The sequence below is a fragment of the Macaca mulatta genome, chromosome 1 (genome assembly GCF_049350105.2).
Source record: "Macaca mulatta isolate MMU2019108-1 chromosome 1, T2T-MMU8v2.0, whole genome shotgun sequence".
Classification (NCBI taxonomy): Eukaryota; Metazoa; Chordata; class Mammalia; order Primates; family Cercopithecidae; genus Macaca; species Macaca mulatta.
Window position 1 is genome coordinate 180,749,628 of NC_133406.1, and position 26,437 is coordinate 180,776,064.

At 38.2% G+C, this 26,437-nt stretch overlaps 2 protein-coding genes and 1 long non-coding RNA gene across 4 annotated transcripts in view; 2 read left to right on the forward strand and 1 right to left on the reverse strand.

Moving 5' to 3' along the window:
- Positions 1–9,485, forward strand: part of CYP2J2 (cytochrome P450 family 2 subfamily J member 2) — a 47,708-nt gene extending 38,223 nt beyond the window's left edge. Inside the window, exon 9 of the mRNA XM_028833141.2 lies at positions 8,741–9,485. Coding sequence (XP_028688974.1) covers positions 8,741–8,766 — 26 coding nt within the window. The 3' untranslated portion in view covers positions 8,767–9,485. The remainder of the gene's footprint in view (positions 1–8,740) is intronic.
- A 2,808-nt stretch (positions 9,486–12,293) lies between these two features.
- Positions 12,294–26,437, reverse strand: part of HOOK1 (hook microtubule tethering protein 1) — a 301,302-nt gene continuing 287,158 nt past the window's right edge. For both annotated transcript variants that reach the window (XM_077988418.1, XM_028833105.2), the window contains 3 exons: positions 20,276–20,377; positions 17,514–17,582; positions 12,294–15,837 (listed from right to left, as the gene is read on the reverse strand). In XM_077988418.1, coding sequence (XP_077844544.1) covers positions 15,667–15,837; positions 17,514–17,582; positions 20,276–20,377 — 342 coding nt within the window. In that variant the 3' untranslated portion in view covers positions 12,294–15,666. The remainder of the gene's footprint in view (positions 15,838–17,513; positions 17,583–20,275; positions 20,378–26,437) is intronic.
- On the forward strand, positions 14,157–26,209 carry LOC144338566 (uncharacterized). Its single transcript, XR_013412801.1, has 2 exons — positions 14,157–14,194; positions 22,298–26,209. It is a non-coding gene; the product is annotated as an uncharacterized LOC144338566 (long non-coding RNA).

A 26,437-nucleotide genomic window follows, 5' to 3' on the forward strand; every position in this document is an offset into this window, starting at 1 on the left:
CCATCACAGGCCTGGAGGCCTAGGAAGAAAAGATGGTTTTGTGGGCTGGGCCCAGGCTCCCTCTGCTGTGTGCAGCCTAGGGACTTGGTGCCCTGAATTCCAGCTGCTCCAGGCATGACTGAAAGGGGTCAAGGTACAGCTCAGGCCATGGCTTCAGAGAGTGCAAGCCGCAAATCTTGGCAGCTTCCACATGGAGTTGAGCCTGTGGGTGCACAGAAGTCAAGAACTGAGGTTTGGGAACCTCTGCCTAGGTTTCAGAGGAGGTATGGAAATACCTGGATACCCAGGCAGAAGTTTGCTGCAGAAGTGGAGTGCTCATGGAGAACCTCTGCTAGGGCAGTGTGGAGGAGAAATGTGGGGTTGAAGCCCCCACACAAAGTCTCCACTGGGGCACTGGCTAGTGGAGCTGTGAGAAGAGGGCCACTGTCCTCCAGACCCCAGAATGGTAGATCCACTGAGAGCTGCACCATGTGCCTGGAAAAGCTGCAGACACTCAGTGCCAACCTGTGAAAGCAGCCAAGAGGGAGGCTATCCCTTGCAAAGCCACAGGAGCAGAGCTGCCCAAGACCATGGGAACCCACCTCTTGCATTAATATGACCTGGATGTGAGACAGGGAGTCAAGGGAGATTATTTTGGAGCTTTAAGATTTGACTGCTCTGCTGAATTTTGGACTGGCATGGGGCCTATAGCCACTTTGTTTTGGCCAATTTCTCTTATTTGGAACACTGGTATTTACCCAATGCCTGTACCTGCATTTTACCTAGGAAATAACTTGCTTTTCATTTTACAGGCTCATAGGCAAAAGGGACTTGCCTTGTCTTAGATGAGACTTTGGACCATGGACTTTTGAGTTAATGCTGAAATGAGTTAAGACTTTGAAGGACTGTTGGCTTGAAGGCATGATTGGTTTTGAAATGTGAGGATGTGAAATTTTGGAGGGGCTGGGGTAGAATGATATGGTTTGGCTGTGTCCCCACTCAAATCTCATCTTGAATTGTAGCTCCCATAATTTCTACATGTTGTGGGACGGAGTGTGAGATAATTGAATCATGAGGGTGGGTCTTTCATGTGCTATTCTTGTAATAGTGAGTTCTCACAAGATCTGATTATTTCATAAAGGGGAGTTTCCCTGCACAAGCTCTCTTGTCTGCCACCATGTGAGATGTGCCTTTTGCCTTGCACCATGATTGTGAGACCTCCCCAGCCACTTGGAACTGTGAGTCCATTAAACCTCTTTCTTTTGTAAGTTGCACATTCCTAGGAATGTCTTTATCAGCAGCATGAAAATGGACTAATACAGTGCCCTGCATATTTATAGACAGAAGGCAGGGCTGACTAGGTGGCTAAGTAGCAAGGACAGCTTCCTGGGTGAAGACGCGGCTTTGTTAGAATGGGGAAACTTTGGACACCCCTAGTGTCAAGATGTACACCCCTTGAGCTCAGTCAAGCCTGCTGAGCCAACTTTTTTCGAAGCCACCTAAAGGAAAGAGGTAGGGTGTTAGTTATGAGTGTCCAGGCTTATCCTGATTTGTCACTCCACAGCCCCTTACTGTGACTTTGAGCAAGACATTTAAACCTTCAAGCCTCCAATTTCTTTCTCTAAAACAGTACCTCACTATGTGGTAATAAGGATAAATATGAAAACATGAAATTCTGTCTGTGTAACAGATTGAAGGGGAATAAGACTCATTAGAATGCAAGACAAAAGTGGCTTTATTTCCACCTCACCCCACCACCACAGTCTGTGAACTGTATCTGTTTTGCCTCTGAATGAAATATCAGGCAAGGTTCATTACATTTCTGACACGACAAACATCCCTGTCCTCACTGTCCTTCCTAAGTGTCATTTTGGTTCTTACAATTTGCAGTCCAATAAATATACAATTTATATAACTCCATACATTCACTGATTTAGCTTCCCTCAACTCAGTTTTAGAACTGGAAGGTTTCCAGGCCGGGTGGGCAGGGGTTCGCCAGCCCTTCTCTCTGGTCCAGTGCTCCCTCCTTCATGGGCATTCCTACCTCATCCACCACCTACCCCATCCCACCAGGGCCCTTCATGTGCAGCACCTTTGATGTGGACAGTGTTTTTTCCTTAGTTTAACATTGCTCTCCCACTCTGGGGCATCTGCCAGTGCAGCTCCTCTTCAGGACACATTATCCCTCCAGGACTCCTCTTGTTGGGATCCAAGACAGCCCTATGCTGGCTGCGCCATGGGGCCCACATGGAGTCCCACACCCTTGTCGCAGTGTGAGAAGCAGTGCAGTTTCCTCCAACAGAGCCCCCACTCCTCAGCTACCATTGGAGCCTCACCCAACCTCTTGCCTAGAGGAACTTTCAGGCCTCTGTGTGCCACTGATTCTTACCTCCCAGAGAAATACAGAGCACAGGTAACTCTCTCTTGGCTAGAAGCCTCCCACCTGGTGAGGGGAAACCATGTGCCTCTCCCGCTTGGTGGGAGATGGGTGGGAGGTCAGGAGGATCTGCCTGTCAATGAAAACCAGAGCTGAACTGCATTTAAAGCAGTGAAAACAAATTTTATTCAGGAACTATTGCAATAGGGGAAAGGAGATTTCAGTATAGAACCGGGCTCAATTCCAAATACAGCTGGGTTGGGAATGGAAAATCTCAGAGGAAATATTAGGGGTAAGGACAGATTCTGGCTAAATCCACTGGACAGGATTCTTGCTGAAGACCAACCCGAGTGATCCGGTACCAAGGGTGGGGGATGAATATTTGGATCAGAGATCAAGGGGTCAGGGGTTGCCTCTAAACTGACTTGGCAAGATTCTTGCTGCAACTTGGCCATTAGGCCCAACATGGACAGATGCCAAGGTCAATGCCTAGAGGGTTTAAAGGAGCTGAGTCTTTGTCACTCCTCACCACAGAAGTCTCTGCCTCTTCCATTAGTCCTCTATGTAGGCAATGGGCTATAAGGGTGACAAAAACAGTTATCTGAGGCCCCTGTGGCAAGTCTCACAAAGGATTTCAAGTGCCCTACTTTACAGCTGTGGGTTTAATAGCACTTGGCATGTACTATTTGCAGTAACTGGGACTCCAGTTACTCCAGTGAAACTGAGAGATGAAGACCCCATTTTGATATCCTGTTACAAATATCCAGCCCACAGTGACATCCTAATGAGTGTTATTTCTCTTTCTGTGTTGAATGAAGGAATGGATAAATGACTCACAGGACACCCTAGGATCTTGCTGTGGCTCAGGATCAGTGCTGTGAACAGCAAGAAGAGGACTGGGCTATAAATGTGGCAAACACTGGAGCCTGCTTTTCTGGGCTGTGACATTCACTATGAAAGATTCCTTGCCATGTTTTTATTTTTACTCTGTCGCACATATACATGGGTATTTCTGCCATTAACTATCTGAAAGTACAGTTCCAAGTACATCTGCAATGGAAGATGCTCCTTCCTTTTATTCTGGTTAGCTTTGAATGTATGACGGCATCCTATAATATTGCTAATAATGTTTTCTCACTTGGTAAACTTGCATTGCTTTCCTCAATACCCCCATACGCTGGTGGTATCTCCCTAAGTGTGGAAAAACCAAACCTTATGAATTTCTTCTTCTACTTGGAAAGAGAAAATGGAGCTGTGCTTTTGATACTAAGCCTCACATTAATAGTCTTTTTAAATCAATTCAACAAACAGTTACTGAGCACATACAATGAATCAGATAGTGGTTAACAAAGGGAGATACAAGACTATCCCTTCTTAGAGCTCATTCCAGTGCTGATGAAAGTGAGAAATGGGGGATTATAAACATAAAAATCAACTGACATTAGTGGTCCCCACTGGGTTATGAAAACCAAAGGAAACATTTGTGAAATACACATGGCTTCACAACATCTTTCACCACTGCCATCACTGCATAACCATCTTTGGGGGAGGGATATGTGTTGACGAAGTCCCCCAAGCTGACTCCTCTCCATCTCACTTATTCTTGAAAACCACCACAATATATTGTGCCTTGAATTCTCCCCAGGTTTTCTCCCTCCTCCTCTCTTTTTCTTCCATCACAGAATGCTTAATTTCACCTTCATTTTTGAATAAAAAATTCACCATATATAGAATTATAAATTAACAGTTTTTTTTCTTATAGCACTTTGAAGATGTCATTTCATTTTTTCCTGGCTTATGTTGCTTCTGATGAAAGGGCCACAATCACTCACATCCTTGTTCCCCTATTCATTAGGAGTCTTTTGTCTTCCAGCTGTTACTAAGATTTTTTTCTTAATCATTAATCCTCAGCAATTTGGTAATAATGTATCTTAGCATTGTCTACTTGGTGTTTATTAAACTTCTTGTATTTATGAGTTTATTGTTTTTAGAAAATTTGGATAAATTGTGGCCATTATTTCCTTAAATACTTTTTCTTAACCCACTCCCTGATCCCATATTTTTGGGATTTCAGTCGTACATATGAGGCCCCCTCGATGTTGAATTACTGGCCACTAAGGTTCTGTTAATATTTTTCAGCATTTCTTCTCTCTCTGAGATAGTTTGGATAGTTTCTGTTCAAGTTTCTGTCTTCAAGTTCAACTAAGTTCACTCTTAGTTTCCTCTGCAGTGTCGAGTTTGTCATTAAGCCCACCCATTAATTTTTTTTATTTCATATATTTTATTTTTCTAGAAGTACCAATGCATCTTTTTAAATATAGTTTCTATTTCTCTGTTATTTTTGTTTAGATCTTTGAATATACTTATACTATTCATTTAAAAGTCCTTGTCTGTTGTGTCTGTGTCTCTTAACTGAGTTTTTCTCCTTGCTATAGGTCACACATTCCCAGTTCTTTATGTCTGGTAATTATTACATAAGTTTTTCATTGTTGAGTGTTTTCCTTGTCTTCCTTTTGCAGAGTATTAAGTTTTATTTTAATAGGGAGTTAATTTACTTGCAGGACACCTTAATCCTTTTGAAGCTCATTTTAAAGCTTTATTAGAGTAGGTCTAAAGTAGCCTTCATTCGAGGGCTCCTAAAGAGTGATTTTTTCAGAGTCTCTGTTGATTGCCTGAGGTATTCAGTGTGGTCTCTCCACTCTCAATGAATATAGCTAATTCCAACCCTGTAAAAGCTATGGTAATTTTGCAAATTTATTTAAGTTCCTTGTAGATTCGGGATATTAGACTTTTGTCAGATGGATAGATTGCAAAAATTTTCTCCAATTCTGTAGGTTGCCTGTTCATTCTAATGATAGTTTCTTTGCTGTGCAGAAGCTCTTTAGTTTAATTAGATCCCATTTGTCAATTTTGGCTTTTGTCGTAATTGCTTTCAATCATGACTGGTTGATAGGTGCAGCTTTTGGTGTTTTAGTCATGAAGTCTTTGCCCATGCCTATGTCCTGAATGGTATTGCCTAGGTTTTCTTCTAGGGTTTTTATGGTTTTAGGTTTTACATTTAAGTCTTTAATCCATCTTGAGTTAATTTTTGTATAAGGTGTAAAATTTAAAAAGAACCATCAAAAAGTGGACGAAGAATATGAACAGACACTTTTCAAAAGAAGACATTTATGCGGCCAACAAACATGTGAAAGAAAGCTCATCATCAGTAGTCATTAGAGGAATGCAAATCAAAACCACAATGAGATACTATCTCACACCAGTTAGAATGGCAATCATTAAAAAGTCAGGAAACAACAGATGCTGGTGAGGATGTGGAGAAATGAGAACACTTTTACACTGTTGGTGGGAGTGTAAATTAGTTTAATCATTGTGGAAGACAGTGTGGTGATTCCTCAAGGATCCAGAACCAGAAATAACATTTGACTCAGCAATCCCATCACTGAGTAAACACCCAAAGGATTACAAATCATTCTACTATAAAGACACATGCACATGTATGTTTACTACAGCACTATTTACAATAGCAAAGACTTGGAACCAACCCAAATGCCCATCAATGATAGACTGGATTAAGAAAATGTGGCACATATACATCATGGAATACTATGCAGCCATAAAATAGAATGAGTTCATGTCCTTCACATGGACATGGATTAAGCTGGAAACCATCATTCTCAGCAAACTAACACAGGAACAGAAAACCAAACACCACGTGTTCTCACTCATAAGTGGGAGTTGAACAATGAGAACACATGGACACAGGGAGCGGAACATCACACACTGGGGCCTGTCAGGGGGTGGAGGGCAAGGGGAGGGAGAGCATTAGGAGAAATACCTAATGCATCCTGGGCTTAAAACCTACATGACTGGTTGATAGGTGCAGCAAACCACCATGGCACATGTATACCTATGTAACAAACCTGCACGTTCTGCACATGTGTCCCAGACCTTAAAGGAAAATAATAAAAATTAATTTTAAAAAAGCTACGGCAATCATTAAGCTTATAGCTCTCTGGTAGGTGTTTTCTGGTAGGTATCCTTTGCCCAACCTCATGGAGTCTCGCTCTACACACACAGAGGCTGGTATTCAGCTGATCTCTTTCAAGATTTCTGGAGCTCACTCTTGCTGTTGCTTCTTTCTCTATTCTACAAATTCTACCCATGTCAGTCACCCTAAACTCCAGTCTATTTTCTCATCTTAGCAAGACTACTGTGTTCTGATTGTTTCCCTGCCTCTTGAAATGGAGTCTAGTAAATCCCTCCAGCTAGAAAGCCAGATATTGTAGAGGTCACTTCATTTGTTCCTCTCTGTTGGGAAGCATGGTCCTGCACTTTCAGTTTTCCAATATCTGAAAAGTTTATTTACCTTGTCCACTTCTCTGGTTTTCCTTGTGGTAGAAGAGCTAGTCCAGTCCAGTTACTGTCACAGCATGAAACAGAAGTCTCTCCACTCTGTTGTATTTTTCATGGAACTTAAGTCTGGCTGAGAGTTATATTTATCTGTAAAAAGAGGCTACAATAACTCCCTCCCTTGTGTCTATACCCTTTGAAATGTGACTTTATACCTTCTCTCCTCATGAGCTAGCATCTACTCACAGTCTCCTTTACTTGAGGCTGGACTGGGGGTGAAATGACTTTCCTGGCTGACCCTAGGGCGGAAGAGACTGTGTGTGTTTCTGCTTGCTTTTCTGGGACTCTCCTGTCACCATTTAAACAAGTCCACTTTACTCTACTGCAGATGAGAAACATGTGGCTTCATCACTGCCATCACATTGCCCTAGCTGATAGCTGGCCAGCCTCCAGAGCTGTGCATAAGGACCTGAGAGGGGTTGGATCCAAGCTAATCTGGAAGCTGAATACACTTGCATGAGTGAGCCCAGACAAGAACTGCCTGAGCCAGCCTAAATTTCCAACCTAAGATTTGCGAGTTAAATCAATGGTTACTGTTTTAAGCCACTGAGGTTTGAGGTGTATTTTCACACAGCAATAGTTAACTAATACACTACGTTCCCTGAGGGCAAGAGCAGTATCTGTCTTGTTCAATTCTGAGTCCACAGTATTAAGAACAGTGCCTGCAACATGGTAGTGTTTAATAGTGAATTAATGAACAAAATCAGTGGGATCATTGTGGCTTGGTGCTAGGTGGGACCTATCACCAGAAGTCAGATCTCTGCCACTACCCCTCTGTCCTTGTCATCTCACCCCATGACCTATTTCACAGCCCTCATGCTAACTTCTATTACTACCCTCCAGGAATGCAGTGGAGGAGCGCAGGCTTCTGTCTTACCTCACTCTTTCAGTCCCAGCTGGCTTTCTGGACTGGTGCCACCTAGCCCATTTCCCCATGCTTGTTTCGCAACAACAGCCTGATGCCCTGAATGAACATTTTGTACTTTCTGGGTCATACAGTTTTTGTGTATTCACACGAGCTATTTGTTCTGCTCTGGAAAGCTAAGGACCTTTTCCTCTTTTGAAACAGACAAGGAATTAAGTTAAGCAAGAAGGGGTCGAATGCAAAGGGTCACTTTCAGAGACTGGCTCTGTCATTGATGATGTTCGTTATAACAATTAGGGTCCGAACAAAGGCTTCTCTTTGCCAAAATACATCTGAAGTCCAAAGACATCACAGGGCTCTGATGCACACAAAACAACATTAAAAGACTCAGTGGGGTAGCACTGGGAGTCAGATGAACTGGAGGTCAGATCTTTGTAGCTAAGCTGGCCTGAATTCTATTCCTGGGTTTTACCATTTATTACCTTTTGCTTGTGAATTAAACAGGTTACTTTACTTTCCTGAAATTGTTTCCTAGTCTGAAAAGTAGAACAAACCTGCTGAGGTGGAGTATATGACTGGTCAAAAGTCCACTGTTCCTCTCTGGGGTGCCTCTCCTTGTGGTGCTCCTCCCTGTGGGATGATTATGTACAACCACCTTCATGAATTCAGGAATGGCCGTGTGATTGGCTTTGATCAATAAAATGAGAGCAAAAGTTCCACGAGCCCCTTCTAAGTGCTTACAAGCTGGCAAGTAGTGCAACATGTTTCTTCTCTGCCATGAGACTACCCGTGTTCTAAATAAGGGTCTTTCACTCTATGTCCAGTGTGACAAAGACACGAAGCAGAGTCACAGCTTATTCAAGATGAACATATGATGGGAGAAATAAACCTATTTTGTTATAAACTAAAATTTCAGAATTACTACTGCAGCATAACTTACCCTATGCTGTCAGATACACACATTGTATTTCTTGTGAAAACATGAGATCAAAGTAACATGATAATCAATTACAGTAGTAATGCTGTATGGTTATTTCAGAGAAGCATCTGGTTATTCTGTTATGCAATTTGGAGAACTTATTTCTAGACCTTTTTTTTTTCCCCAGGCAATTTGATCTTTTCCTCCCTGTGACCACAGAACAAGATATTCTTCCTGCTGACTACAGGATAAGATTCTTCGGTATGGCTGCTATGTTGTAAAAACCCCAGGCTGCCATTCACTTGTAGTTTAGGTGAATGGTGCCCTCGAGTTGGACCATGTAGAGTAAGTTTGTCCACAAGCGGCCCAGGATGGCTTTGAATGCGGCCCAACATAAATTCGGAAACTTTCTTAAAACATGAGATTTTTCTTTTTCTTTTTTTTTTTTTTTTAGCTCATCAGCTATCATTAGTGTTAGTATATTTTATGCATGGCCAAAGACAGTTTTTCTTCTTCCAACATGGCCTGGGGAAGTCAAAAGATTGGACACCCCGATGTAGGGCCTGCACAGCCATATGTAAGGGCATGCTCCTTAGGTGGACATATGGTAATTTTTGTGATCTGAAATCTATTCACCTTTTGAATTACGTCTCTTAGTACTTCTCCTGCCAAAGTACTGAACTATTACTTCCCTAAATAGGCCAGCTCCTTCAGCATCTTCATGTCTTTATAGAAGCTAGTTTTTCTGCAAGAAATGATTAATTATACCTGGCACACTCCTATTCATCCTATAAAGGCCAGCTTAAATATTAACTCTCCAATGACATTTTTCTTGACTCTTGGTTAGTTGCTTCTTCCTCCATTCCCTGATAATTTAAAATATTTTATTTCCTATTTCCATATAGTCTCCCAATTAAAATGAGCTTTTCAGAGATGACTGTGTCTTGTTCACACACGTTCAGTACCTGTTTCATGCCTAGCAGATGCTCAGGAAATGTTTGTTGGACATATAGTGGGGGTGAGGGGTAGGGGAGAGCAAGCAGCCAAGTGACATAATGCTGCAGTGAGCCATAAATTTTCTGTAGCCATGCAGAAAGCCCTATACCTCTATATTCCTTAATTTCACATTCTGGAAAAGGTGGGTTTTAAATATTGGTTACTAAGGTCACTCCTACTTTCAAAAATCTGACTTGTAGAGAGATCTTCTGAAATGGTAAGTTAAGGAGCTCCAAAAATCCATTCCATAAAGGCACTGAGAACATGAGCAAAAATAATCAAAATCAACATTCCAGAATGCTGAAAATTAAACAAAGTCACACAACAACCTAAGCATTTGTTTTAAAAAAAGAAGAGCTGCTCTCAGCAAGAACAGGGAGCTCTGTTTTAACTTGCTGTATGCCAGTTCTCCTCTCCCCAGCTCTCCTCTCCCCAGCTCTCAAGTATCCTTAAAAGCAACAGTCTCACAATTTTGGTACCTGTGAATAACAATGATCAAGCAGCCACTGGAGGGAGCACAATGGGTTTAGAGCACCCCAAAGGCCCCCATTCCCAGAAAGTTATCATTATATGATCTCTCTGGCAGTTCCTTGAAAAGCCCCATTCTCAGAACTTGTCTTTATTTTACCTTACTAAACACTCATTCTGTGCGAACCACACTACAGGACATTTGTTAAAAAAAAAAAAAAATCAGTGACAATTGTGCAACATTACAGTAAGCCAAGGTAGCAATACAAGTTGGAGCTAAGAGAGGATTAAAAGGATACACTGGGAATAGAGATGCCCACTGGGGCTTCTAACACTCTAACATATGCCTAGGAATCTAGAAGGCCATGCACACGTGAGGGCTACATGCCTGCCCAGGCAAAGGCCTGGAAAGACCCTAATCTCTCATCTCTGACTGACTGTGGGGGTCTGTGTAAGCAAGAAACTAAGGTTACGATAGAATTGTAAACTACCTGCTGGTGTGTTAAAGGTATAACCCAAAACACACGTAGAGCCCTTTGGGAAAGGCTGAGAGACTTATTTCAAAACATTTAAGGAAATCTCTGGCCAAAATTAGCTGAACACTTTGCTTAAAAAGCACAGAATTCAGTGGCTGCACATAATGAAGAATGGAATTTTTACAGAATTAGTTCAAGTCTCTAAACAAAAGGCAACAACAGGAACAATAATAAACCATGGGGTGCGGTCTGATTTCCAGAGTTTCCAAATATTATTTACAATGCCAAATTTCCAATAAAAAATTATGAATCATGTGAAGAAACAGAAAACAATGGCTCATAGACAGGATGAAAAGAAGTTACTGGAAACAGTCCCTAAAGAAGCCCAGGCATTGGATTTACTAGACAAAAGCTTTACGTATGTTCAATGAGCCTGAAGAATTATTAGCTAAAGAATTAAGTTAAATATGAGAATGATTTTCCACTGAATAGAATATCACAATAAGGAGTTAGAAATAAAAAACAGCAACTAACTAGAAATTCTAGATTTGAAAAGTACAGTAAGTACAAGATATCACAATAAGGAGCTAGAAATAATTTTTAAAAACTAACTAGAAATTCTATATTTGAAAAGTACACTAACTGAAATAAAAAATTCACTAGAGGAACTCAGCAGCACATTTGAGATACACTTGAAGATAAATCAATGAGATGATCTATTCTGAGGAACAGAATCAAAAGAGAATGAAGAAAAATGGGCAGAGACTTGGAGACATGTGGGACACCAAGTATAAACAGGTGTATAATGAGAGTACCAGAGAAAAGGATAGAAAGGGGAAGAAAGTATGTTTCAAGAAATAATAGCCAAAAATTTCCCAAGTTTAATGAAAAGCATTAGTCTGCAGATCCAAACTCAACTGCAAATAGAATTTGAAGAAGTCCACACCTAGATCCACAATTGACCATCTTTGATAGTCAAGCTGTCAAAAGCCAAAGACAATGAGAGAAGCTTGAAAGTTCCATATCCCCTGGAACTTCAGAGGAATGTGAATTGTGTACATTCAAGCTAGATATCTAGAACAAAGCTGTATCCCACCTAATTATATAGGAATCTGGGAAGCACAGTTTTGGTTTTCTCTTTTTTTCCTGGATAATAATGTAACAAGCTAAAATATGGGATTCTATCACTAAAGTAAGAGGGGTAGAATGGATATTCAGGAATAAATAGCAGTCTCTAAAATTATATTACCCAGGAATGTCTTGGGTTTTTTTTTTTAAAACAGTCTCACTCTATCATCCAGGCTGGAGTACAGTGGCATAATCTTAGCTCACTGCAACCTCTGCCTCCCAAGTTCAGGTGATTCTTGTGCCTCAGCCTCCCAAGTAGCTGGGACTACAGGCGTGCGCCACCGCACCTGGCTAATTTTTGTATTTTTAGTAGAGATGAGGTTTTGCCATGTTGGCTAGGCTGGTCTCGAACTCCTGACCTCAAGTGACCTGCCTGCCTCGGCCTCCCAAAGTGCTGGAATTACAGGTGTAGCCACCACACCCGGCCCCAGAAATGTTTTGATTCCATGTTAATGCAAGATGTCTAGGTTCCAGAGGTGAAATTGGAGACATAAAAAGATATATTCCCAAATCATTTAATGTATCTTTTAATTCCCCCCCAAAAAAAGGAAAAACGAAATTAGAAAAATGCAATTACTTTTTCTTTACCAACCTAAATATTTTCAGTCCTCTATTTAATGCAGCAAATAAACATGCATTTATGCCCACTAAAAACCCATCAAAATCAACAGACACAGAAGAATAAAGTTTATTTACTTAAATCATTTCACAACTATTATATTGATAATGGACAATCATTTATTTAAAATAATATCCTAAATACTTACAAAAATAAATCAAATATTGGTTCTATTTTTCAAGTGTCAAAGTCTTTGCCATAGAAAATAGAAAGGACCTTTTATAAACTAAACATTACATTTGTGCTACATCATTTAATAACTCCACACTATTTTCTTTCATGGTGTATGCTTTACAAATTTCCAAACTACTTCTTCACAATGTACAGGTGCACAGTAAGAATGTATGCATACATTCATATACACACATTTTTACATAGGAATGTTTTTCATTAAATACACATTTAGAGAACCTAACACAGACACTACTGTGGCCTAAAAGTCACCCCCAAGCCCCATGGTCAGATGTGCCCCTAGAAAGAAATAGGTATAGATGTGAAAACATTATCTAACATTCAAATTAGCACTCTAATTATCAGAAATGATGACATAATGAGGAATACTCACTTTAATATTTCTAAAAAAGACATCATTAATCTATACTAAATCATTTAACAGCCTTATTCATTGAAAAAATAAACTTCAAATTTTTTTCAATACATAAGTTAATCTCAACATAGACATCAATGCCATATGTACACACCCTTAGCCTTAAAAAGAAAAGGAATTTTAATGTTAAAGCAAGTGCTCAACATTGAAGATCATTTTCAAATTGGTCTGTGGTTTTACTTTATAATTACTAGGACATTTAATTCCTTATCAAATACACAAATGCTGAATATCTCTTTATTGGTAGATGTACTCAAGCCTCCCTTACAACACAGATGTGTATAAATCATGGCTCATGATGAAATGTTTATAATGCTTTACCACCCACAGGGTGTCAACTCACTACATTAATCAGATGTGGAAAAGAATCTCACTTCTGATCAGTTCCTGAATTTCTATATAATTAATCACAATAATACAGAACTTTAAATTACATTAGTCTTATATAAATACTTACATATCAAACATTTTAAATTCTACTTATCAACTAGAAAAGTGATAAATCAGAAAATTTGCTTTTCCTCTATTAAGAAAAATGAATCTAGCCTTATGTCCTTATCCAGAAATTGCATGATTTAGAAATTCCAAGTATAATGATCTGATCTGTGAAAACACTAATTTATTAAAGTTAATGTTTTACAATAAATTCCATTAAAACGGAGCCTGAAGGGTTTGTAAAATCTCAATCATAAGTAGAAACACCAAAGGGGCAGATGTCTTCACTGACTAAAATATGTCAAAATGCCATAATATTTAGAAAATGTTAAACACCATGCTAAAATATTTTCAAAGGCTTATTTTATTTTACCAGAAGTTCACAGGCAAGCAGATACTACAATAATATATGAAAATGAAACTCAACAATATAACTGTATCAAAATCTAGGAGGTAGTCAACAGAAGTAACCCTGATAGAACAAAATATCCTGACAGGTGCTCCCTAATCTCGGAGATGCAAATGCAGTATGAAATTCTTGTATTTTCAGTAAAAAGTTACCAGGCAAAAATCTAAAAACCAGATATCTAAAAAATAATAACACTGTAAATGGAACAATACTCACACTGTATTTGCAAAGAAAAGCTATGAATAAAATTTAGACCACAGCTCTACAGCATGCAAGCCAAATCTGGCCTACCACCTGTCTTTGTAAATAAAGTTTTACTGAAACACAACCATGCCCATTTTGTTTATATATTGTATATGGCTGCTTTAACTCTATAATGGCAGAGTTGAGTACCTGCAACAAAGCTCATGTAGTCCACAAAGCCTAAGACATTTACTAAAATATTTGCTCTTTGTCCATTCACAGAAAGTTTGCTGATCCCGCTCTAGACACACTGCTGAGAGGTATGTACGCTGAACAGCACTGAAATTATTAACTACGGTTGTCACAGCATAAGGTATTCAACTGTATGGAATTTAAGGTGCTAATTATGTCACAATTCAGTTCCTTTTTATAACCGAAATAGTCCTAATATTTTTCTTCTTTTTGTGGTCTAACATCTAATATCAAATAGTATTTCCAAGTTACTTTAAAAAGACTTACTATGGTGCTATCAACTAGAACTTTCTGCAATGATGGAAATATTCTATAGCTGCCCTGTCCAGTGTGGTACCCACTAGCCACATGTGGCTATTGAACATCTGAAATGTGGCTGGTGCAACCAAGAAACTGAGTTTATGATTAATTAAATTTAAATTGTCATATATGGCTCATGGCTATGATATAGGACAGCACATATTTAACACAACTAAAATTCTTAAGTGCTAACTTTTAAAAATGACCCCAAAAGTTCAAAAGTAACGCCTTTGAAAATAAGAGCTTTGAGCAGAAACAAACTGAATACCACAAACTGAGCACAAGATAAACTCCTTAATAAGTAAACAAAATCAAACTGACCCCACCTTGTTTCATCACTGCAACATCCCTTTTCAATGAAGCAAAATTATTACATGATACAATTTTTCAGCAGAAGCTAAATATAATTTTATGCTTAAAAGCAGTAACTGAAATCTTCATTAATTACCTTAAAAAGTATATAGACATTTCACAAAAAGTATATATATATTTTGCTTGCTTTCCATCAGAAAGTTGCCTATTACAAATGTCAGTTTATTTCTTATGCTTAACATTTTAAACATGATGTCCAGAAGCCCTTATTTGCCATAGGTACAAATTAGAACTATGAGATTTTCAGAATATGTAAAATTTCCAATTAATCAATTTTATTATTCCAAAGTCATTCTAATTGTCAAATCTTCCAAATGTTATATCTTCCATGACATGACAAGGTAGAGGTACACATTCAATGGAAGAATTAAGGGACAGAAGTAAAGCCTTGTATATACTAACTCAAATCACCCTTGCATAGTTCTCCATGTGCCTGCCTCGACTGTTTTTATATAAATCAACAAAAAACAAAAAAATTAAACAAATCTAGATAATGTTTTAAGATTAAGTATTACTGAATAACTATTGAAAATTAATTAAGTTACTAGTACAACTGAAAACATTTAACTAAAATACACAAGGCCAATTTGAAGTTATAATACACTCAAAAGACAAATGTTTGTTTGAAATGTGTGTATAATTACATCCCCAATTATTCAAATGTGCTCCCGCAGAGAGATGGCTAATTATATACTTTGTTTTTGAAGTCAACTGGCAAAATTAATTTGATGCATGTTGATTTTAAAATACCTGATATCCAGCATCATAAACCTTCTTTATCAATCTGGTACTTAGTTGAAAGGTACAAAATATTTTAAGGACACTTCTATTTTATGTTTTTTTTTTTTTTTTTTTTTTTTTTTTTAGTTTAATCAGATGTTGTAGCAGGGACTTTAACAGAGAGATTTCTTCTGGTGTTGGTGATGTGCCGTTGCTGTGCTAAGAAAGACCGTGCAGGAGTACATGCATTAGTGTCATTGCAGGCACCACCGCCGCTCACAAGTCTAGATTCCATCCCCAGTTTCTGGAATGCTAGACTCTGAAAAATAAAAAATATATATATTTTTTATTTAACATGACTAAACAGAGTTTGCCAAGTGCTTCTCACAAAGGCATTTAATCCTTAAAACCAACCTATAAAGCTAAGGCTTTCCTCATTTTTATAGAAAATAAGGGCTCAGAAGCTGATTAATCTGTGAAATGGTAATGCTAGTAAGGCGGCACAAAATCCAGTTTCTCTAATCCACTAAATTTAAAATTATTTAAAATAGTAACTTAAAATAATGGCCTGGAATTATACTTAATTATAACAAATTTTTGTGTTTGGGCCATCCTTCTATCACCTATGAGCAGACATGTCACAATAGAACAGCTTAGATCAAAGTTTCTTGAAGGGTGGTCCCTGGATTAACAAGATCAGCATCCCTGGGAATTTGTTAAAAATACAAATTTAGGGGCCTTACCCAGACCTACTGAATCAGAAGTTCTGCCAGTGCGTCTAGCAATTTGTGTTTTAACAAGTCTTCTGAGGCATGTTAATGTTTGAGAACCACCAGTATAGTTTAAATTTACTATAGTCTATCTCGATATTGATACCTGATAAATTATCATATATTGGCTGTTGAGTTTCTTATAAGGGAAGTCATTACTCTCCCACTAGACCACATAACACAATTTTACTGAGCTTAGCATCACTAGTAACTAGTACAGTACATGGATATTAGATGCTCAACAAATATAGGTTAAAAAATGAATCAATCATGGACAACTTGGCTACAATATCTTCACTGATGTATGTATTAAGAGGTCATGGAAGAACAAATAAATAATACATAGTCACTGATCTCAACTAGGGTGACTGACTCATGAGAGAAAGTTCTGAGAATACCTCACATGTAATTTCCTTCAGGGCCCTTTAAGCCACATTTTACCCAACAGAAGAAAGGAAAGAGCTCAGATGAAAAGCATGGTGTCATGAAAGCATGAGCCATGTTTCAGGAAGAATAGCTAGTGCTTTCTGGTGGAGCACAACATTCACACGTGGGAAGTTAATAAGTGATATGGCTTTGTATAAATAAGAAGAGATAAAAGTAGATAATAGCGTATCTGACTGACTAGAATAATACAAAAGAACCCCATACATCATGAAATGCTACTCTTGAAAATATCCCACTGATACTACCAATGACAAAATAAAACACATTTCAAACTATGCTATTTTCTCCTTGGTAGGACAAAGAGACAATGATGAGGAGTGACCCCTGGATAGAAAAAATAAAGTAATAAATACAGTAAAGGACCCACTGAGGCTTTAGAGGATGTTCAAATAAATACTGGGTACTAGAAGCATTTAATTTTGCATTACACAGATCTTCATATTTCTTCATAAATCTTTTATGGGCAAAAATTGAATGTTTCAGCTCAAATAAGGCAAATTAAAAGAGGTTTAAGAATTATTACAACTGTGCTTCATATGTATCAGCTAAACGCTGATGAGTCATAAAATCAATTTAGTGGATTAGAATCAACATTAAAAAAGAATATGACAAAATATCTGAGTGCAATACACAGGGTAACTTTTGTTTCAGTCATACACATACACATGCTATGTCTTGGTTTATGGTATAAAATAAAATATATTTTCTTATGTTGTACTTGGTCAAAAAAGTTTGCTAAACACTGTTCTCATCAATCATTTGCTGAACTTCAGCTCACCTTATTATACCAGGCAGAAACAATGAGTTTTTCTTCATAATCACGAAATTTTGCTACTTTGCATTCACTCTGAAAAAAGATACGAGGACAATTAAAATCCCAGAAATTATCCCAAATTACTAAAGACAGAATAATTTCTTCACTATGCTCATTATTGAGAGAATCTAAAGATTGCACTTGTGAGACACACAATGTAGTCAAATGTAAACTGAATCAAGCACAAATGCATGCACAACACCGTTAGGAAGGAATAAGATTTGTGACTAATAAACTTTTATTTCAAGAAATTTACTGGTAGAAGAGAGTGATTTAAACATAAATATACACAACTGGTGATCTTAAGGCTACTGCCCCCCATATCTAGAGAAAAAAGTAACAACTGGCCTAGGTAAACAAAACAGAGCTGCACCTGTGGAGGAGTCAAAACTAAGGAGAAAGAGGACATAGTCAAAAATACCTGGAAAAAATCTTTTTAAGTTGCCTATAAAGTTTAATACAAATTTTTCTCTCTTAATTGTTGGTGGCCTGTGTACTAGATTCCATAGCCATATTTATGTGCCATCACAGAGACTGACATACTTTTCTTGAGTACCAGATATAGTTTGGTTTATATAAATACTATTATCTTGATACATAGGATGTTCATGATACAAAAAGTATATAAGAACCAAGCCCAAAAGAGAGGTGATGCTCTTCTTCAGACTCACACCCAGTCCAGGCACAGAATTCCCAAGAGGGATGGCAGATAGAACAGTCTCTGCTATTTACATTACATTTCTTCTTTTTACTTTTTGCAGTGTGTGTCTAGATGAATACACACAAATTAAACGCCCAAGTGCTGTGACTTAACCTAAGCTTTTCCTCAGAGTCTTACAGTTACAGGGACTATTTTCTCATTATATCTGTTGGGGATGTACATTTCAAACATCAACAATAGTGTATATTTTCACTGACTTTCACTGGGACATAAACAGAGCAACTTAGATTTCAGCAATTATCCAATCCCAGTCTCATCATTTTATAGATGAAAATATGGCGAGCCAGAGAGGAGAAGCAACAATTTTAAGACAAGAAGTTACTAATAATGCTGCAACCCTGGCCTTTGAGTTATGTAATATTTAATGTTAGGGTACAGAGATAAAAGATACAGTCTTTGCCCTCAAGACATGTACACATATACCAAAAAGAAAACCAATGCTGTTGTGGAATAAATTCATGAGTTCAAAGTACATGGACTCACTGTGGAGAGTGAGACAGTATTAAACTTCCCCTAAAGAATACATGAAAAGTTTAATAAAGAAAGAGATATTTGACTTAGAACTTGAAGAATTAATAGCATTTCTTCAGACAGATCTCCTTACTCAGTGCTTTTGAGAACACACAACATAGCCTGGAGACAAGCATTGATAGCAAGGGCATATCAAGTTGGTGTTGTACTATGGATGTAGGAAGAATGGTGTTGTACTATGGATGTACGGAGGAGGGGATGTTAAAGTCTTTAAGTCTTTAAATAAAAATATTTCTACCACAGTTCATACCTACTTGCTCAAATACCAAGAAAAAGGTACATAAATAGAGTGCATTTCTTTGAAATATAACATTCCTAGATGATTTAAAAAGAAACTGAATACAGCTGGGTGTGGTGGCTCATGTCTGTAATCCCAGCACTTTGGGAAGCTGAGGAGAGTGGATCGCTTGAGGTCAGGAGTTCCAGACCAGCCTGGCCAACATGGCAAAACCCCATCTACTAAAAATACAAAAATTATCTGGGCGTGGTGGCATGCACCTGTAATCCCAGCTACTAGGGAGGCTGAGGCAAGAAAATTGCTTGAACCTGGGAGGCAGAGGCTGCAGTGAGCCAAGATTATGCCACTGCACCCCAGCCTGGGCGACAGAGCAAGACTCCATATCAAAAGAAAAAAAAAAAAAGAAACTGAATACCATTTATGAGAATTTCAAGGCCAGTATGTAGAATTCAACATGGCTCTGCAATTATGCATATGTTATTAAAAGGTAGTATATATTTACTTCAAGAATAGCATCAAATCTCACTACAGTATTAAATATAGTAGTTTTGTAAAACACTTTGCAAAGGAAACCAGAACGTGCTCAATTATAAATCTAAGAATACATGATTCCATAGTGACATACTTACCTAAGTATCATAAAAATAATATAACCACTAACACTAAAATATCTTTAAAATTTAGACTCAGCTAATTAATGAGAGCATGCCATTACTAATATAATTTTGCATGATTAATAACTAAGATTGCCACTTTAGTTCAGGAGTTCACTAGGATTCTGTGAGTACTTCCTTCTGCCAGAAATTCCACTACTAATAAGTTTGTTTAGGTTCAGGTGAGAAACGGCTGAAGGTAAGAAAAATGTGGTTGACTGAGTCAGCACAGTATCTTTTTTAGACAGTAAAGGTCAGGTTTTTATCCCCCAAATGAAATCATATTTGCATAATTTAAAAAGAAACATTATAGCAGGACTCTATTAGAAAGTCAGGGATATCCATATAATGACCGTTATTGACAAGGAGAGCTACAATGCTGCATATAAACAGGGTATATGAGCTACACACAGACCATCTACTGGGTGGCCAGTGAGATGATTTGTAATAAACACCCTGGATGCTAAAACATGACATTTTTAACTTCTTGTAAAACGTCATCATTAATGGCAAATATATGACAACAGTTAATTACCAGGATTCTATAAAATAATTAAGAGATGAGTAAATATAAAAGTTTTACCTCCAGAATCTCAATTCTTCTCTCTTTCTCTGCCAACTGCTTTCTTAGTAGCATTATTTCAGCTGATGCTGGATTTAACTTGGGATCTAAAGTTTTTATTACCTATTTAAAGAAAACAATTTTATGCTCACTTTATATTTTAAAGTATTAAAACATATAGAACATATCTTACAAAAACCATGTAAGTAAGGTGGAAAATAATCCACAAATTCATCCAAGAGCTAACTGTAGCTTGTTTTACAATCCTAACTAGGATAACAAAAATAACTCAGTCTATATACAAGAAACAGTATAAATAAACAAGAAAAATATAAATGTCCCCATTCCAAAATCAAATTTTCCTTCTCCAAAGCTCAGTACATGGAAATAGTTATTTAGCCTTTTCAATACTCAAACTTTAGAAATTAAAGTCTTGAAATAACCCTTTCTATATTTATTTGACTTGAGAATTTTTAAAAAAATCAAAATGAATTCAATAACTCTAAGGAAACTTACTGATTTTATAAAGTAAGAATAACACACACAGAAGAAATTCTTAACAATAATCTTTTTTACTATTATTATCTAGTCAAGTGTAATTCAATATATAAGATCAATATAATAAATGCTGGTGATTTTATTTGCAAAAGGTAGGGTGCTGAATCGCATTTATGTTATTACTAAAAGTTGAGTAAAAAGATATGTTTAACCAGAATGTAGTAAAGAGATTCGGCTAAACTATGAAGATAGCATTCTGTTAGAAAACCAATTCAGAAATGTCAAGAATATATTTCCAGCGAAACCATAAATTTCATACAGGGACATCGGCATGATGTAGTTATAAAACTATTAAAAATATTTAAAATTATTTAATGAGTTAGGACAATTTCATCTATATTTATAGAGGTAAAAGAAGACTGGATGGTAAAATACCAAAATATTATTGTGGCTCCTTCTTTCATCCAAAAATCATTTACTGAGTGACAACTATGTGGCAGATACTGGCAGATGAGGATTCAGCAATTTATGGGAGACATGGTGGCTGCCCTCATGGAATGCACACCATAAAAGCAGAATACATTGAATAATTTATATGAATTACAAAAAGAAAATCATAGTTTATTATCTCTAAGTGATAAATGGTTGTGATTTGTATATTTTCTGAATTTTCTACAATGGACATATGTTATTACTTTAACCAGTATCTTAACCAGTATTTAAACCTCTTGCCCCAAATAAGGTAATGGGAAAAAAAATCACATTTATGAAAGCAAGCAATTGTCTTTTAAATGATATTATTCAATGGTGGCAAGAATATGGTATTCATTGTCATGGTTTTAATTAATTATAGTCCTTTTAAAATGTCATTTAGAAATACATATCAAGCATCTTATGGTCTTATCCTATGACTCAATACTTCCATTTCTAGGAAATAAGGTTAAGATAATAAACCAAAATAAAGAGAAAGTTTTTCTGTATAATTCTGTTGACTATAGTCTTATTTATAGGAGCAAAAAAGGAAAAGGGAGTGAATACAGATTATTTCCAATAGTAGGATAATGCTTAAGTAAACTATGTTATATCCCACACAACTAAGTATTATGTAGGCATTATTTCACTTTTGCAAAGTCTGTTCCATAAATGTGGTGTGGTCACATGCCTGCACTCCAAAGTGGGAGTGAAAGTGATTTATGCTGTTTTCAGGCCTCACCCATTACATATCTCCTATGCAATCTAGGCTGTCTTTCTTCTGTACTAGTTGGACAAGGTCAAGTGAACCTGGGGTCCCTATGCTGAAGAAGGCAGAATCTCTGTCAGCTTAGGACTCTGAATGACTACATGGAGAAGTGGTGCCCTTTCCCCATTTATGGTTGGACTCAATGTGACTATGAAGTAAACCTCTACCTTGTTAAACCTTGAGTCTGATGAACATTTGAAAAGTGTTTAACTGCCTAATCTAAAACTAAATGATACAACAATTTCAAATATGTTTAAAACGCTAAATTTTTACAAAAGATAAAATGTTCATATTGCTGTTTCTAGAAAAACTGTATTCTTAGAAAATCTGCAAAGATTCTAGCAAATAAGAATCCTGGGCTGAAGGCGGCGCCCAAGATGGCTGAATAGGAACAGCTCCAGCCTCCAGCTCCCAGCGTGAGCGACACAGAAGATGAGTGATTTCTGCATTTTCAACTGAGGTACTGGGTTCATCTCACTGGGGCATGTCAGACAGTTGGCGCTGGTCCGCAGGTGCAGCCTGACCAGTGAGAGCTGAAGCAGGGCAAGGCATCACCTCACCTGGGAAGCACAAGGGGAAAGGGAATTCCTTTTCCTAGCCAAAGGAAAGTGAGACAAACAACACCTGGAAAATCGGGTAACTCCCACTCTAATACTGCACTTTACCAAGGGTCTTAGCAAATGGTACACCAGAAGACTATATCCCACACCTGGCCCAGAGGGTCCCACGCCCACGGAGCCTCCCTCATTGCTAGCACAGCAGTCTGAGATCTAACTGCAAGGCAGCAGCAATGCAGCAGCAAGGCTGGGGGAGGGGCACCCACCATTGCTGAGGCTTAAGTAGGTAAACAAAGCCACTGGGAAGCTCGAATTGGGTGGAGTCCACCACAGCTCAAGGAGGCCAGCCCGCCTCTGTAGACTCCTCCTCTGGGGACAGGGCATAGCTAAACAAAAAGCAGCAGAAACCTCGGCAGAGGTAAATGCCCCTGTCTGACAGCTTTGAAGAGAGAAGCAGATCTCCTAGCACGGAGGTTGAGATCTGAGAACGGACAGACTGCCTGCTCAAGTGGGTCCCTGACCCCCGAGTCGCCTAACTAGGAGACATCCATCCCCCACTAGGTGCAGACCAACACCTCACATGGCGGGGTACACCCCTGAGACGAAGCTTCCAGAGCAAGAATCAGATAGCAACACTCGTTGTTCAGCAATATTCTATCTTCTGCAGCCTCCACTGCTGATACCCAGGCAAACAGGGTCTGGAGTGGACCTCAAGAAAACTCCAACAGACCTACAGCTGAGGGTCCTGACTGACAGAAGGAAAACTAACAAACAGAAAGGACACCCACACCAAAACCCCATCAGTACATCACCATCATCAAAGACCAAAGGCAGATAAAACCACAAAGATGGGGAAAAAGCAGTGCAGAAAAGCTGGAAATTCAAAAAATCAGAGCGCATCTCCCCCTTCAAAGGAAAGCAGCTCATTGCCAGCAACGGAACAAAGCTGGACAAAGAATGACTTTGACGAGTTAAGAGAAGAAGGCTTCAGTCGATCAAACTTCCCAGAGCTAAAGGAGGAACTACGTAACCAGCACAAAGAAACTAAAAACCTTGAAAAAAGAATGGATGAATGGATAACTAGAATAATCAATGCAGAGAAGACCTTAAAAGAACTGACAGAGATGAAAACCATAACACGAGAACTACGTGACAAATGCACAAGCTTCAATAACTGACTCAAACAACTGGAAGAGTATCAGCGATTGAAGATCAAATGAATGTAACGAAGCAAGAAGAGAAGTGTACAGCAAAAAGAGTAAAAAGAAATGAACAACGCCTCCAAGAAATATGGGATTATGTAAAAAGACCAAATCTACATCTGATTGGTGTGCCTGAAAGTGACGGGGAAAATGGAACCAAGTTGGAAAACACTCTTCAGGATATCATCCAGGAGAACTTCCCCAACCTAGTAAGGCAGGCCAACATTCAAATTCAGGAAATACAGAGAACGCCACAAAGATACATACCCCTTGAGAAGAGCAACTCCAAGACACATAATTGTCAGATTCAACAAAGTTGAAATGAAAGAAAAAATGTTAAGGGCAGCCAGAGAGAAAGGTCGGGTTACCCACAAAGGGAAGCCCATCAGACTAACAACAGATCTCTCCGCAGAAACTCTCCAAGCCAGAAGAGAGTGGGGGCCAATATTCAACATTCTTAAAGAAAAGAATTTTAAACCCAGAATTTCATATCCAGCCAAAGTTTCATAAGTGAAGGAGAAATAAAATCCTTTACAGACAAGCAAATGCTTAAGAGATTTTGTCACCACCAGGCCTGCCCTACAAGAGATCCTGAAGGAAGCACTAAACATGGAAGGGAACAACAGGTACCAGGCATTGCAAAAACATGTCAAAATGTAAAGTCATCGATGCTAGGAAGAAACTGCATCAACTAGCAAGCAAAATAACCAGCTAATATCATAATGACAGGATCAAGTTCACACATAACAATATTAACCTTAAATGTAAATGGACTAAATGGTCCAATTAAAAGACACAGACTGGCAAATTGGATAGAGTCAATACTCATCAGTTTGCTGTATTCAGGAGAGCCATCTCACATGCAGACACACATAGGCTCAAAATAAAGGGATGGAGGAAGATCTACCAAGCAAATGGAAAACAAAAATAAAGCAGGGGTTGCAATCCTAGTCTCTGATAAAACAGACTTTAAACCAACAAAGATCAAAAGAGACAAAGAAGGCCATTACATAATGGTAAAGGGATCAAGTCATCAGGAAGAGCTAGCTATCCTAAATATATATGCACCCAATACAGGAGCACCCAGATTCATAAAGCAAGTCCTTAGAGACTTACAAAGAGACTTAGACTCCCATACAATAATAATGGGAGACTTTAACACCCCACTGTCAACATTAGACAGATCAGTGAGACAGAAAGTTAACAAGGCTATCCAGGAATTGAACTCAACTCTGCACCAAGTGGACCTAATAGACGTCTACAGAACTCTCCACTCCAAATCAACAGCATATACATTCTTTGAGAAGCACCACATTGCACTTATTCCAAAATTGACCCCGTAGTTGGAAGTAAAGCACTCCTCAGCAAATGTAAAAGAACAGAAATTATAGCAAACTGTCTCTCAGATCACAGTGCAATCAAACTAGAACTCGAATTAAGAAACTCACTCAAAACCACTCGACTACATGGAAACTGAACAACCTGCTCCTGAATGAATACTGGATACATAACGAAATGAAGGCAGAAATAAAGATGTTCTTTGCAACCAATGAGAACAAAGATACAACATACCAGAATCTCTGGGACACATTTAAAGCAGTGTGTAGAGGGAAATTTATAGCACTAAATGCCCACAAGAGAAAGCAGGAAAGATCTAAAATTGACACGCTAACGTCACAATTAAAAGAACTAGAGAAACAAGAGCAAACACATTCAAAAGCTAGCAGAAGGCAAGAAATAACTAAGATCAGAGCAGAACTGAAGGAGACAGAGACACAGAAAACCCTCAAAAAATCAATGATTCCAGGAGCTGTTTTTTTGAAAAGATCAACAAAATTGATAGATCGCTAGCAACACTAATAAAGAAGAGAGAAGAATCAAATAGACGCAATATAAAATGATAAAGGGGATATCACCACCGATCCCACAGAAATACAAACTACCATCGAGAATACTATAAACATCTCTATGCAAATAAACTAGAAAACCTAGAAGAAATGGATAATTTCCCGGACACACACACTCTCCCAAGACTAAACCAGGAAGAAGTTGAATCCTGGAATAGACCAATAGCAGGTTCTGAAATTGAGGCAATAATTAATAGCCTACCAACCAAAAAAAGTCCAGGACCAGACGGATTCACAGCCGAATTCTACCAGAGGTACAAGGAGAAGTTGGTACCATTCCTTCTGAAGCTATTCCAATCAATAGAAAAAGAGGGAATCCTCCCTAACTCATTTTACGAGGCCAAGATCATCCTGATACCAAAGCCTGACAGAGATACAACAAAAAAAGAATTTTAGACCAATATCCCTGATGAACATCGATGCAAAAATCCTCAATAAAATACTGGCAAACCGAATCCAGCAGCACATCAAAAAGCTTATCCACCATGATCAAGTGGGCCTCATCCCTGGGATGCAAGGCTGGTTCAACATATGCAAATCAATAAACAAAATCCAGCACATAAACAGAACTAAAGACAAAAACCACATGATTATCTCAATAGATGCAGAAAAGGCCTTTGACAAAATTCAACAGCCCTTCATGCTAAAAACTCCCAATAAATTCGGTATTGATGGAATGTATCTCAAAATAATAAGAGCTATTTATGACAAACCCACAGCCAATATCATACTGAATGGGCAAAAACTGGAAGCATTCCCTTTGAAAACTGGCACAAGAC